Source organism: Brachionichthys hirsutus, chromosome 11 (assembly GCF_040956055.1).
Source record: "Brachionichthys hirsutus isolate HB-005 chromosome 11, CSIRO-AGI_Bhir_v1, whole genome shotgun sequence".
In the NCBI taxonomy this organism is placed as follows: Eukaryota; Metazoa; Chordata; class Actinopteri; order Lophiiformes; family Brachionichthyidae; genus Brachionichthys; species Brachionichthys hirsutus.
The window spans coordinates 3019189-3033704 of NC_090907.1; the positions used below are offsets into that span (position 1 = coordinate 3019189).

A 14516-nucleotide genomic window follows, 5' to 3' on the forward strand; every position below is an offset into this window, starting at 1 on the left:
CTGAAAATGTGTTTTTTTTTTTTTGTTTTTTTTTTTTTTTTTCTGGTTTATTTGAATGTGGACAAAGACAAAACATAGACACATGTAGCACAAGTATCTGATGCCTGCATTATAGCGCTTATAGCTGAAGCTAATTTGCAGCACCTGTCCACAGATGGGCTTCCAACACAGATATCCATTTCCAAACATGGAAAGGAAGGAAAATTGTTTTAAAAAGTCGTCTATGCGTTTTTATCACAGAACTAAAACAATTAAGAATAAAACAAGACAGTAATAAAAAAGAAATGTTAGAAATAAAACTATGTACACATTTAAACATGGGTACAGTGCTGCTGCTTGCACATCCAAGATTTCGTTTCTTTTTTGAAGGAGACCAATTGTGTCATAGATTTTAGGTGGACAGGGAGCAGATTCCACAGACTAGCACCTTTCACAGAGAGAGCGGATTGTGCGAAAGATGTTTTTCGGGGGGGCACCTTACAGTTTGTCTGTTAATTCGTCCTAAATGAGGGAACATACTAGGAAATATGTATTTATAATCAAGATTCATACCTAATGTTTTCATCTCCACATGTAGTTAAAGGATAGAACATTAAATGTTTGAGGCTCATGAATATTTGTTTTTACATTTAGGTTCTCACATTTATAGATGATGCCTTCAGAAATATGGAAGCCCAAAAGATTCAAAATTAACTAAATAAAAACAAATTTTGTAGTACTACTGTATATTGAATTTCATGCCTCACCACCAGAGGGCGTGGTGGACTTAGAGGACGAGTGAGGCGGTGCAGGGGACAGACTGATTGACAGACCAAGTCATTCCAGCAGAATGACTTGGTCTAATGCACGGGTCCCCAAACTACGGCCCATTTCCGCATTTGGCCCGGCCCCCTGAACAATACCAGAGACCCAAAATAAAATGTACTTCTTTTCCTTTCCATACAACATGAGTAGCCTCCCTTTTATTTTTAATGATGGTCACATACGGCCAGAAAGTTAGTGTTCCAATGTTCTGTAATATCAACTTATTACATAGTAATTACTTTGTAATAACTTTGTAATACACTTTGTAATAACAGGGCAGGTTTCCTCACCTCCACGGTGGCATAGTTGGCAGCATTGTGGAGGGGGGCAAAATGGCCCTGGTATCGAATCCCACTGAATGAGATGGAGCAGGGGCAACAGGGTAGGTCCAGGGCACACCTGAGCGGAGTGGAGTGGACCAGTGGTCCAGTTCACTCCGCCCAGGCAAGGCCCTGGGCCTACCCTGCCGCCCCTACTCCACCCCCACCCCCGCAGCTGGATGCGAACCCAGTTCCTCTGGCAGTAGACCGGTAACCCTACCGACTACGCCACCGTATAGGTGAGAAGGCTTGAGGTATTACTAAAGTCGTACCTGTCAAATAATAAGTTGATATCTCAGACCACAGCGTGTTGTTATGTTGTTCTGTGTTGCTGTGTTGTTGTGTTGTGCTTTTTCCTTTTGTGTTATGTGGAGTGGGCGTGTCTCAGACCAGGTGACGTCGTACTGGATTCAAAACCAGTGCCTCTGGTCTAAAGTCAACAATGCTACTGTCTATTTATCCTAATGTCTGATGGGGTAAAGTCTAGGTGGTGTAGTGGGTAGTGCACTTGACTCCCTGCTAGAAGATCCTGGGTTCGGAACCAAGGCGTGCAGCATTCAGGCCTTTTACAATAATTTGAGGTTTGTTGTTTGGTCCTCTGCAGCTGTATTGGATCAGCTGATTGATCCAGTCGTTCTTCGCCTCTGCACTTCCTGATAGTGCTGGAGAGAGACTGAGTTTGGGTGTGAGAGGCATTGCGTGTGTGACACTCGATTCATGTCACTGTGTGTAGTTGTGATGGTGAGATGAAGCCTAAACTACAGCCTGCCTCTGCATTCGGCCCCTAAATGTTTAGGCCCTCCTGCCATCATCACACTTTTCCTGTACAAACTGACCCCGGCCCTCCATCAGAGAAGGGAAAAGTGATGTGGCTCTCACAGGAAAAAGTTTGGGGACCCCTGGCTCTAATGGGTTGGACCTCTGCGTGATCCTTGTTTAGATCGATTAGTTTTCCTACACACCAGAGGACTACCACGATTAAAAATAAATATAAATGGGGAAAAAAAACACGAATATAAATATATACACATAAATAAATACAAAACAGTTAATGTAAATAAAAAAAATGTAAAACAAGATTCAAAAATTAAAAATATACGTGGAAATAAATACGAAAATAAATATATAAATATAATAAAATATCAATAAATAAATAAAAGCTCTGTTCGCTCAAACGAAAAAATGAGGGGGCGGTCTTAAGTGTGTCATGGGTTGAACTGCTCTCCTATTGGTTGATCGGGTGCGGAACTCGACTCCTGGGCGAGGCCCCCGCTGACAACAGACAGACCCACCTTACCCGCTCCCTCTGTCGGGTCGGCAGCCTTTTGTTTCAGTAGCCGACCCTCCATCCCCCCCCCCCTCCCCGGTTTATTCCCGCTGAATGTCCCTCGCCATGGCGGCGAGTGCAAAGCGAAAGCAAGAAGAGAAACACCTGAAGATGCTGAGAGAAATGACGAGCTTGCCTCTCAACAGAAAGTGCTTCGACTGCGAGCAGCGCGGCCCGACCTACGCCAACATGACCGTGGGCTCCTTCGTGTGCACCTCCTGCTCCGGCATCCTGTAAGTTCCAAGCCCCTTCGGTGACATCAGGGTAGATATGGCGCACACGGAGTAACAGCAGCGTCATTCTGCAGCCCGTTTTGCTAAATGACGCTAGCTAGTTGTTGAGAGTTGGATCTGTTTTGACTTCGTCTCGTTGCGTTGTGTTGGGCGGGGTGACGTTAGCTTCGTAGCGGCGCTCCGCAAAGCTAGCTAACGGGGCGAAGCTAACGCAGCGAAGCTAACGCAGCGAAGCTAACGTAGCGAAGCTAACGGAGCGAAGCTAACGCAGCGAAGCTAACGGAGCGAAGCTAACGTAGCGAAGCTAAGTGACTTTAGCTTCCGATGCTTGCCATGAAGCAAGGTTCTTTAGCCTGCTAGCTAGCTAGCTAGCTGTTACGACTAGTTGTTGTTTGTACACACAAAACACACAAGCATAATAACGCTGTTGTATTTTAGTTATCAAATGAAACGTTCTGGTTTCCACAGAGGAAGTAATCAATAATAATATCAAGGTGTATCGTTGAACATGTGAAATGGAGGCTTAATAATAAGTGCCACAGGGTTTTTATTAATGAATTATGCTTACTTTTACCCTCTTGTAAAGACATGATAATTAAATTGGCTTGGAGCTATTAACATGTGCATTTGTGACCAACCGTTATTTCACTGCTGTTGCAGTGGAAAGGGAATTTGTTTTGTCATTCAGTAAATCCCCTCTGACAAGCGTTTGCTTTTATTAGTCAACTTCTTTGTTTTTTTTCCATCTTTCTCTGGCATAATTTCAGACATTTTGTCCCTCAAACCTTTGCAGGGTTTGTGACCTTAATCTGTCCAAACTGTTCTTTGCTGTTGCCTCCTCTGTGAACATGAAAGCATTGTATCAAACCATAGGAATGAGAAGGAAGGCTCTATTATTTCACTTCACCAGTGTATCTGCAGAGATGTCGGTGAGTCTCCCATCTGCTCACTGGATTACAATGGCATCCATTTCGCCACTGAATCATGTCTTGTAGAATCTTTAGCGGTCGCCTGTGTTTGGGAAGCGTGGTGCGATCGTAGGAAACCGTAGGAAGCGGCACGGCCCCTCTTTGCCGCTACATCAGCAGTGCGTGCTTTAAACGTGTCGGAGGAAGAGGCAAAGGTCGTCGTTTCACCCGCGCTTTAACTTCCCAGACGTTGGCATTGTGAAAGAGATCATCTCGAGATTCATGCTGAGACTTGATATCAACTCGCCTACAGTCCTGGTTTGCTGTTTTATTATAAAAGTACTGTTTATTTTATCTTCTTCAAAGAAGGCGAACTATAACCTGTTGTTAGAAATAAAACAATTTTACATTTACTTACAGGTTAAGTATGGAGAGTACACTTGTCTGACATATTTCTGTCATCATTGACGTGTTTTTTTTTAAGTTATGGTGTTTGGTCCTTTTTCTTTTCTCATCTGCAGTTTGGTGATTAATAGTATTTAATTAAGGGGGTGGGCAGGGGCACAAGTACAGACCAACTAAAACCGCTTCTTTCTCCTCCCATGGTTGTGGTTGTTCAGTGGGTGGAGTTGGAGTCTGTAATGTGAACACATTCCTTACGGAGGTGGAGGCATTCCCAGGAGGGACGTACGCCACTCGGTCTTTCTGCACATTTGCCCACGGCAGGAAATAACCCCACTTAGCCTCCTGAAAATTGTTCCCGAGTAAGCGGGGCTGCAACAGAACGGAGCGTGTCTGGAGTTGGGAGGTGTCGCAGACACCAAACGGACCTGGGTGATGTTAATCGGTGTCGAGTCATACTAGAACTAATACATCGTAGATTAATTTGGCGTTCTGATTAAAGGTACGTAACAAAATTGTAAGATGAAGCATAAAATACAAATGTTATGAGGATGCTGAAAGCAGCAGAAATGAAAGCTGACGCATCGGCTCTTCTCTCTTTTTAGGAGTGACGCTGCCAGTTTTTCTCACCCTGCAGCGGTTACAAAATGCAAATGAGCTGAGTTTTTCTAGCTTCGCTGCTCCGACATACGTTAATAACTAGGTCATGATTATTTCAATGCGTGTTCTTTCATACCCTTTTCCACCCATTAGACACGACGCTAAAACAGATGAACTGGATAAATAACCCAAATGATTTTTTTTTTAATATATTGAATAACAAAAACCAAAAATAACTAGTGTTGGAATAATTTAACTGGAGAACTGAGCAGAGCCTGCAGCTTTCTGGAGCGCTTTCCCTCTATCTAACCCAGTTGCGTCTTCATGAGACGAGCTACTGATTGATCTTCTGCCTCGGGGTGCTGGAAAAGACGGTGAAAGCTCAACAACTCACTCCAGCTTCTGTTTTCCTCAAAAATACCTTTGATTCTGATGAGAGTTTAGTTCTTGTGTTTCGATTTTGACTGTTTCAAAGCAAAGTCGTAAGAACTAGGCCTGGAATCAAATATTTAGTGTGCAAACTGTCCTTAATCACCAACGATGGAATTAAGACCCGGTTAATATTGGAAGTTACTCTATTTGGTTGTATTAAGGTCTGTCTTGGATTCTTATTGCCTGCTTCTGTTCTCCATATTGCACCCTTGAATGTGAATATGCATATGTGGATGGAGCGTCCCATGCAGACCATTTATACAAATGTGTTGCTGCTTAATTCTAATTACTATAAATATATCTATTTGTAATGGTTGTTATTGGTTTCGGCTGATTGGGGCTGCGTGAAGAATGGGCGGAGTTAACGGTTTAAAGTACTTTAATAATTTAGCCATCTCTGCTAGTATTACATCGCCTGTAGGATCTGATTCCTCTCAGTATACCACTGTCTTCCAAAAATGCTTCCTAGAAAAAGACTCTTCCTCTGGACTGGAGCGTTCCTGATGTAAATGTGTTTTTGACTGGAATTACGAATGCGGAGTATTAAATCATTTCGATCAATGTATTGATTCATGTTAGCTGAAACTTCAGTAGGGTAGGAACGAAGGTGAAGGGAATTTAAACAGTCATCATTGTTTATATGGGCATCATTGTTATTTTTATTTTTTATATCTATGATTAGCATCCTCACAATTCTGTTAAACCTGTTTATCTCAGGAAGTTGAGTTGCCGTTTACGGAAAGCAAAGATGAGCTTATCATAATAAGCTGAGCGCTAACCTGGAATGTTCTCTGAGTATATGGAACATCTGCCTGCCTCCTAAATGCCGATTGGCTGCTTTCACAGACAAACCAGGTGCTAACCTTGAAGCCAGCGCTAGGTTGCTTTTCATTTACTGCTGAAAGGGAAGCCGGCCTGGAGCTTAATATAAACATTAAATCGATCTTTCCAGCTATTTCTGTAACCTGGCATTAATTTGAGCTGTGACCTTCTCAAGACGAGCAAGGCTGTTGCGGGCCAATTGATAAAACCTCTTAATGGCCGTTTCTATAGTCTGCAGTCTTTGTCCTGCGCTGATGACTTGAGTAAAGTGTTTAACCCAGTTCCTTTCTGACGCTCTGCTCGCTGTCGTTTCCCCCCACGCGATGCCCTCCCGCCATCTTCTGCTACCCGGAGTCTACAGATACGGTTGGCATCATTAAGTGCTTCTTTTTTTAATTGCGTTGACCCGCTTCTATTTGTCCTCTTACAGACGAGGACTGAATCCACCGCACAGAGTCAAGTCCATCTCCATGACGACCTTCTCGCAACAAGAAATCGAGTTCCTACAGAAACTCGGGAACGAGGTAGGCGCGGGGACCGTCTGCACGTTTCAGGCCGCGTAGCTTCTCTTTGTGCCGTCGCCGTTTGCACATATTCCTTCTGTGAAGCAAAGTGGAGCGTACTTGAAGAACTATTTCTGGGAAATGGGAAGGAACCTTCTGGGGAGCGGAGCTCCTTGAACGCTGATGAAAAGCATCAGGAAGGACGGATACGCAGGAGACTCGAGGTCGGCCGTGATGCTTTTTGTCATCAAGGCCGCGTAGCCGCACTTGATCCTTTTCAAACCGCATCGTGTTTTCAGGTCATAATTTTCGGGCTGGTTACGTCGGGGGCCACAGAAAATAACGAGTTCTGCTCCTCTGTTTTTCAGGCGTGTAAGCGGATTTGGCTCAGCCTCTACGACGACAGAACGTCCTCCATACCAGACTTCAGAGAACCACAGAAAGTCAAGGAGTTCCTTCAAGAGAAATACGAAAAGAAGAGATGGTAAGTTAGTTAAGTTCGGTAACAATCTTTGACGGTGTTCACCGAGTCGGGATGTTTGCTCTTTGGCTTGGTGTGTCTCACCGGCGGCTCATAGTCAGCCCGCAGCGAGCCGCCTTTAAATGCACAGAATGTAGGTCACTGCAGACTCTCCGCTTTCTGTTCAGGACCTAGCTGTTCCAGGGAGATAAAAGATGGCGTGTCTGAGGGGCAGCGCAGTTTCTGTTTCATTTCCCTGCTCCGTGTGAGCGAGGACATATTAGAGCTGTAACTGTGGCAGAAAGAGACAGTTTCTGGTTGTAATTCGGGAATTCAGATGGGCGTTCCACGCCGGCCTCTCAGAACTCGCCAATCGGCAGAGCTAAAAAAAAAAAGAGCCGTGGTCTTCACCCAGTTTAACGTTTCCTGTCCTGAATTTACTCTGCATAGCGGTGACTTGTTGCAATGCGCGGAATTGTCCACCGTTTGCTAGGCATGTTCCTCCTGAGCAGGCCAAGGGAGTGGCATCCGTCCACGCGTCCATCTCCGGCTCCTCCAACAGCAGCACCAGCAGCACCCCGGAGGTCAGACCGCTGAAATCCCTGCTGGGGGAGTCGGCCCCCTCCTTGCACCTCAACAAGAGCACCCCGCCGAATCAGGTGAGCCGCTAATTTAGAGCACGCTAACGAGCCATTTGTCGCTTCTGCTGCTGCTGCTGCATGCTATTCCATGGCGTCTCTGTCCCCCCCCCCCCCCCCCCACAGTCTCCGGTGGCGAGCCGCGGACAGCAGCCGTTCCACGACAAAAGATTTGACCTCCTCAGCGACTTGGGCGGAGACATCTTTGCTGCGCCGCCCAGCGTGAATGCCGGCGTCGGCTCCAGTTTTGCGAACTTTGCACATTTCAACAGCCACACAAGTAAGAATTGGATTAAGATGATTTGGGTGAAATACCTCAGTCGTGTTGTAATTTATTTCTGTTGATGCTTTATTATTGTGACAAGACAGAAAAAAATAGCAGCAACTGTGTCCCTTCGTGACGACAACACGTTATGTACAATAGACAGACGCGTCTCCATGGTTACTAATGTCATTAACGCAGGCCCATCGGTGTTCGCTCTTCGTGGAGAGCCATTAATGCAGAGAATATGTTTTTATTATGACATCATTCTGTGTTTATCTCTTATTTACTACATAATCCATTTATTTTTTTGTTGCTATTCATTCCTTTTGTGATGTAATGTATAAATCTGTTTATCTCATCCATTGTTTTTTTCTCTCGTTGTGCGTGTTTCTATGTTGTTGTTTTTTCGCTCATCTGCATGTCTCGATCTCATCCCGACGTCTCCCTCCAGCGGCACAGAATTCCAACACAAATGCCGACTTTGCTAATTTCGACGCTTTCGGGAACACGTCTGGATCGGCAAGTGGTTTCCCCGCGCCGCAAGCCCCGTTCGCTCCCTCGAATACAGGTAGAACAATATCCCATCCAACGGTCAAAGTCCAAAAGAAACGCCCTGAGACTGAGATGCTACGTTTGGCTAAACACGGGCTGCAGTTAAACTCGATGGAATGTGCCTCAGGCCAGACTCACAAGAACACAGCTTCTAGAATATCCTCCTTTTAACCTGCTTAGAGCGCATCATTCTTTATTGATCACTTTAATACATCTGAGTAGCGGCGTACCGGGTTTAAAATGACCCATGAATGAGCAAAGCATGCAGAGCATTGGGCCGGTCTCATAATGATAAAGGTTTGTTCTCTTAAACATTTTAATGTTTCACAGTACGCCTAAACCTTTGATTTCCCTGACCTAAATGGGTGGCGTAACAGGCGTCACGGACATACGGGGCGGAATATCCGGCAAAGGGCGGCGAGGTGGCTATCGCCGATCTCCATCCCCTAAAACAAAGTGCTGTACCGGTAAAACCAGGAACGACAGACGACTTTGGAAGGACGTTTGTTTAAGACTCGGTTGGTTCCACCTAGACTACAGTTTACCCGTCGCGGTGTTTTTACTTCCCGACTACATTATTATCCAAACGCAGCCTCTTAATTTGCAGCCTTGTGCGCTGGACAATGTTGTGCCGCAGCGCCCTCTGCTGGTGCTTTCCTTCAGCAGCGGTTAACTTGCTTTGGCCTCGTGTATTTTCTTTGCGTTTAGCTTGGTTGGATATCTTCTTTTCTTTGTCCACTCTTCTTTGCTCATTTCCCCCTTCCTTCCTCCCCCCTCTTTGATTTTTGGCTGCCAGCGTTCACTGTTCTCTCATCCAGCCGCAGTATGGGTGCGTTTGCCACTGCTCTGCCTCTCCAGTGTGCGCGCAGTAAGTCCGTCTTTTGGGGTTTTGCCCTCTTTAACGGCTTTCGTCAGGCTTTCTGAGAGGGCTGCACGTGCTCCCATAACACCTGCAACGGCAGGCTGCTGAACGTGGTGGAAAATACCTCGGAAGAATGTTTTACATGCGGGTTACGTCAAAGACTTCACGTCACGTGACCAGAGTGCTGTGATTGGAGCGTCTTTGTATTATAAGCAACATTCTATGTTAGAAAATGCTAATTTCCTGATGATTGAACATTTAACCCTCGTCATTTCTCATAGGTTGAGCGTGGCGGCTATCGCCGGACCTTCGGTTTGCGTCTTTGAATCTGATTTTTCCCGCCCGGATGAAGGGGGTCGAGGTGGGGGCTGACTGAACGCCGCTCTGCTGTGACGCTCTTCTATTGCAGGAGGTTGTGTGAGCTCGGCGCCGGCCGCCGCTCAGAGACGAGCAGCAGGCGGGGATCGCTACGCCGCTCTGGCCGCGCTCGACACGGTCTTCAGCCCCTCGGCCCCCCCCACGAGTGTTTACAACACCACCAGCACCTCGCATGGGTGAGACGCCACACACACACACACACACACGCACTCACACACGCCCGCTTCAGTGGGTCGAACCGAAGCGACAGCAGTGACCCCTCCTGTCGCTCGGGGAGGGTTCGGTCTCTGATCCTCTGGCTTCTGCTGCCGTTTGTTTCGTGTCCAGGAGAATGTTCGGAACAGAGACGGGGGTGTCGGCGGCACAAGCACAACACGCCCTGCCTTGCATGCCGCAGGGCTTCGGAGGTGAGGAGAGCTAAAGGCCAAGGGCCATCGTCCTCACGTTGACTGTTCAGTGCCATTCAGAAATAAGATATTTCTGGCGTGGTTTTGAATTACGCTGCTCTGAATCGTGTTTGCTGACCTGACGTCTCTCTCTCTCTCTCTCTCTCTCTCTCTCACAGCAGCTCAATCCACGAACCCGTTTGTCGCTGCTGGAGTCGCCCCGGCAGCCCCTCCCACCAACCCCTTCCAGAGCAACGGCAGAGCAGCAAACATGGCTGCCATAGCAGGTGTGTTGACCCCCCCGACACCTTGCCTGTGACGTTGCGTTATAAATGCTAAACCGAGCAGCAGATCGTAACCGTGTTGATCCAGCTGCTCGCTCTGTGTCAGTGTCCTTCGGCACAGGCTCCATGAGTATGCCGGCTGGCTTTGGCAACGCGCCGGCGTACAACATTCCCACCAGCTTCAGCGGAACCTTCCAGCAGCCCTTTCCCGGACAGACTCCCTTCCCGCAGCCTCCTGCGTATCCTCAGCAGCCCAACGGTGCGCCGCCGCAGCTATGTTAGCGCGCGGCTGGAACGTGCAGCCGCCGCGTCAACTTCTGAACCGGAGTGACGACGGTCCTCGATGTGTTTCTTGCAGGTGGGGGGTATCCACACTTTGTCCAAGCCAAGCCCGTCGTGACGTCTTTCGGACAGACGATAGCCGGACCGATGGTCTCCAGTAACCCTTTCCTGGTCAGTGAGAGGCCGCGTCAGTCGGGACGCTAGCGGTTCAGTTAAAGCGAAACATGATTCGTTGATTTAACGGAAAAGTCGCTGTTTTTATATCGCCTTCTCCATCCAGGGTTCCGGTCCGTCTGCACATTACTCAGCAGGAGGCTCCTCGACGAATCCCTTCTTATAGCGATCCATCCAATCAGCGCCACTGCAGGGTCGACAACCGGCACGCTTGCACTGTTTAGTTTCACAAGTAGCTTTAAAAAAAAAAACAACAACACACACACACACGCAATATTTGTAAGGACGTTTTATATCGCAGTTTGTCACTGATGGTGGGGAAAAAAAACACATGGACGAGTCAGGATGCAGAACGAAGTGATGGCGTTTAAAAAAAAAAAAAAAAAAACAATGGGAGAGGCCGGCCCCCTCTTCTTTACTACCGAACCACAACGTGGAATCAGACCGGTCGAATCGGTGCGTCTCATCCATTCTGCTGCGGTTCTGTACACACGGGAGTTTTCTTTCAGGCCCTTCGTTCGTATCAGTATTTGTATCTTTACACGCAGAATTCATCGAGACGGGACTGTTGCATGGGGGGGGGGGGGGAGCTAACGGGCGCTGCCACTTGTTGTACGTGTGAACCAAAATGTTTATTTATGCAGGAACTGTTCTCAGATAAAGAAAAGAATACACAATTCTGTCGGTTGTTGATCAGAAAAGGAGCCACTGTTGCCACGGGGGGGGGGGGGCTCGTTTCTTCTGCCTGACAACAGGCCCGGGTCGAAATGTACGATGAGCTGAAAACCACTTGGCATTGCTATTAGAGAATTTTAAGTTAATATGTAAATACATATACAATATATATATTCAAATAAATGATGAAACCGTTCATTTACATGCGTCTATTAAAGTCGTATATCTTGGTTTTGTATTAAACTATTCATGGCTTTTGTTTCCTGAGGGGGGGTGGGGGGGATAAAAGCACAGGTTATGTCTGCCGGTCCCTGCTTCTTCGCAGTTTCCAAACCGTGAACGCTCCCTGGAGCAGAAACACAACGGCGATGACGGCGAAGTAGCTGGAGTACACGATGAACTGAAATGGGGGGGGGGGGGAGGAAGCGATGAGTGGACGTTTGAATATTCCCAGATCCTGGTTCTCCCTGGTCTGGCTGCCTACCTGAGCGACGATGCCCAGACCCAAGCCTCCGCTGTCGACCACGATGAACGTGAGGACGGTCTGCATGACCAAGGCGGCGAAGCTGTTGGCTCCGAACACCAGCGCGTATCTCTCCATCGTCAGGCCGGCGGCGATCTGGTACCTGCGAGACGGGACGTCGGTTCATTTGAATGCCTCCTGATTTTTTTTCTACCTGCAAATAAAGTGAGCCTCCGAATCCCCTTCTTACGTGGCTAACGTGATCTGCAGCATGTACGCGGACTTAAAAATGGCGTAGCAGGCGTAGCACACCCAGATGTTCCCGATGAAGGTCATGAGGAAGAGCGAGGCCGATCCGAGTCCGGAGAGCCCGCCCAGGGCCAGCTCGCCCCACTGCTCCCAACTGACCTCGGTGCAGCGGCCGATGGCGTAGGCCCCCGCCGCGCCTGGGGGGGGGTTGGGGATCACTGAGACCCGGCCCGTTGACGTGGGTCTCAGGGGGATGATATGCTGCCTACCTAACAGGTTGGACGCTGCCTCCACGCCTCCGTTGTAGATGCTGCCATTCTGAGAGGGCTGCACGTGCTCCCATAACACCTGCAGGTTGGCATGGCAACGGGCGGTAACAGAGTTCCCCATTGTACATGAAAAATGTGAAGGGGAAAAAAAAATTCCGAATAGGATTTAAAGAAGAACTTTTTGTGCAAGAGGTGAGGAAGGATTTGCAAATATAGCCCCCCTACAAAAAGGAAATGCCCCGACATCCACCCAGGAGGAGAAAACACACCTGCAGGAGCAGAAAACACACCTGCACATCCACCCAGGAGGAGAAAACACACCTGCACATCCACCCAGGAGGAGAAAACACACCTGCACATCCACCCAGGAGGAGAAAACACACCTGCACATCCACCCAGGAGGAGAAAACGCACCTGCACATCCACCCAGGAGGAGAAAACGCACCTGCACATCCACCCAGGAGGAGAAAACACACCTGCACCAAAAGGCGCACCTCGTTTCTGCGCACCTCCGCAGCTCACCTGCACGTAGCTGACGGTTTGGTTGAAGCCGCACGTCGCCAGCGTCCACCACAACGACCAGTAGAGCAGCGTTCTGGAGGAGTAGCACCGCCGGAGGTCGTTCCACGGCTGCAGGAGAACGTTCCAGCACCGCTCCGCGCCGACCGGCTCCTCGTTCTCCGTTAACGCCCTCCCTTTTACGCCCAAGCCGTTCTCCGCGCTCTCCTTCGCGTCCGCCCCTCCCTCCGCGTTCTCCTGCGCGTCCGCTCCTCCCTCCGCGCTCTCCTGCGCGTCCGCTAATCCCTCCGCGTTCGCCTCTTCTTGGCGCACGGACGCATCCCCGGTCTCACCCCCGGTCTCACCTGCCGGTGCCTCCTGCCCGTCCTTCCGGTGGAAAAACATGCTCCGCTGAGGCATCGGGAGGAGGCAGGAGGCGACGGTGGCGACGGCGAAGAGACCGAGAGTAAACGTCAAGGTGTCGTCGTAGGACATGAGGTCGAAGGTGACGAACAGCTGGCCCAGCAGCGACCCCGCCGTGTATCCGAGGAGCTGGACGCTGCGCACGTAAGAGGTGGCCATCCGGTACCGCTTCGGATCCACCACGCTGTGGAGAGAGAACCGATGTGTCATATCTGTGCTGCCGGTAGGGGAACCTCACTGAGCGCAACACGGGACCTGTAGATGTAGGAGAAATAGGCCAATTCACAGGCCGTTGCCACCCCGTAAACGAACTGCATGGCCTGCATGGCCGGGACGCCCTGCATCCAGCGCATCATCGAGTTGGAGACGAGGAGGAAGACGCAGTAGAGCACCACCACCGGTTTGTAGCGCAGCCAGTCGGTCAGGAGGAACACGGGCACGAGCACCGCCAGGTAGGAGTAGGTCCATACGGGGAGCACCTTGTTGTTCACCTGCATGACGTGACGTCACGGCAACGCGTCAAAAACATGGCGAAAAGGTGGAGAATAATAAGTAGGTTTTATTTCCAATTTATTGCCAAAAACGATCAAACTGACAAGACAAACCGACAACCACCGTACAAATCGATCACGTCTGCTCTTTCTGCCCCCCCCCCCCCCCGATTCGTTCCGTAGTTTTCTCACACGCACCTGTTCTGTTGTCAGATTCTTCGGTCCAGTCAGATACGGGACGGTGAACGGCTCCAGCGGTCTAACGGTGCATAAGAAGCCGCACACGCACAGCAGCGTGGTGGGATACCGCCAGTCTGCCCTCCACGTCCTGAGCGCCTGCATGCTGCGACCTGTAGCTGTGTGAGTGAGTGCGAGTGCGTGTGCGTGTGCGTGTATGTGTGTTTACCGAGTTGGAGAGAAACCCCTGAAGTTTTGACTCCGTCAATCAACAACCAAAGAGCGCCGCTGCCATGGCGACGATCCGGGTCACGCGCTGATGGGAGCGTCAAAAATGAAACTAATCACAGGACTTTGTCTTTAACGTTCTTCCCTTATCGGTGGAGATTAATACTTTATTGCGCTGCTTGTTTATTTTCGCTGACTCTGCATGTTGTTGTAAAAGCGGAAGTTGTGCAACAAAATAAAACTTTGATGTTGTTGGATCTATTTGTTCAGTTTTATTATTTACTTTTATTGAAAGAGACAATTAGACTGGTTTATCATTATTACTTTATTAGCCATAAAAAAGCAGAACAGGTCGACCAGTTCAGAACCTTTCAGCGGATATCACCCCCGCTCCGCAAATCCCTCCGTCCA

At 48.8% G+C, this 14516-nt stretch overlaps 2 protein-coding genes across 4 annotated transcripts; one reads left to right on the top strand and one right to left on the bottom strand.

Moving 5' to 3' along the window:
• Positions 1 to 2435: 2435 nt before the first annotated feature.
• LOC137901200 (arf-GAP domain and FG repeat-containing protein 1-like) lies at positions 2436 to 11023 on the top strand. The gene is made up of 12 exons (XM_068745211.1): positions 2436 to 2684; positions 6279 to 6372; positions 6720 to 6835; positions 7305 to 7470; positions 7576 to 7729; positions 8166 to 8282; positions 9538 to 9682; positions 9834 to 9913; positions 10072 to 10179; positions 10283 to 10435; positions 10535 to 10629; positions 10739 to 11023. Exons 1-12 carry the CDS (start codon positions 2506 to 2508, stop codon positions 10796 to 10798), a joined length of 1467 nt encoding a protein of 488 aa, XP_068601312.1. The 5' UTR covers positions 2436 to 2505; the 3' UTR covers positions 10799 to 11023.
• Positions 10906 to 14358, bottom strand: slc19a3a (solute carrier family 19 member 3a). 3 transcript variants are annotated; one of them, XM_068745210.1, is made up of 7 exons: positions 13899 to 14358; positions 13465 to 13700; positions 12811 to 13393; positions 12289 to 12367; positions 12021 to 12216; positions 11792 to 11933; positions 10906 to 11707 (listed from the first exon to the last, which is right to left on the bottom strand). In XM_068745210.1, the coding sequence occupies exons 1-7, from the start codon at positions 14040 to 14042 to the stop codon at positions 11603 to 11605; spliced, it is 1485 nt and encodes a 494-aa protein (XP_068601311.1). In that variant the 5' UTR covers positions 14043 to 14358; the 3' UTR covers positions 10906 to 11602. The 3 variants fall into 3 exon arrangements, with proteins under 3 accessions (XP_068601311.1, XP_068601309.1, XP_068601310.1); XM_068745208.1 differs by having other exon boundaries at positions 10906 to 11933; XM_068745209.1 differs by having other exon boundaries at positions 12021 to 12367.
• Positions 14359 to 14516: the final 158 nt, after the last annotated feature.

Bases quoted from the DNA above. Each gene is read 5' to 3' on its own strand.
- LOC137901200 (XM_068745211.1), top strand. From the start codon at position 2,506: ATGTCCCTCGCCATGGCGGCGAGTGCAAAGCGAAAGCAAGAAGAGAAA. The intron at 2,685-6,278 runs GTAAGTTCCAAG...GTCCTCTTACAG, and splicing joins ACCTCCTGCTCCGGCATCCT to ACGAGGACTGAATCCACCGC. The intron at 8,283-9,537 runs GTAGAACAATAT...CTTCTATTGCAG, and splicing joins GTTCGCTCCCTCGAATACAG to GAGGTTGTGTGAGCTCGGCG.
- slc19a3a (XM_068745208.1), bottom strand. From the start codon at position 14,042: ATGCAGGCGCTCAGGACGTGGAGGGCAGACTGGCGGTATCCCACCACG. The intron at 13,394-13,464 runs GTCCCGTGTTGC...CTCTCTCCACAG, and splicing joins TATTTCTCCTACATCTACAG to CGTGGTGGATCCGAAGCGGT. The intron at 12,217-12,288 runs GTAGGCAGCATA...ACCCCCCCCCAG, and splicing joins GGCAGCGTCCAACCTGTTAG to GCGCGGCGGGGGCCTACGCC.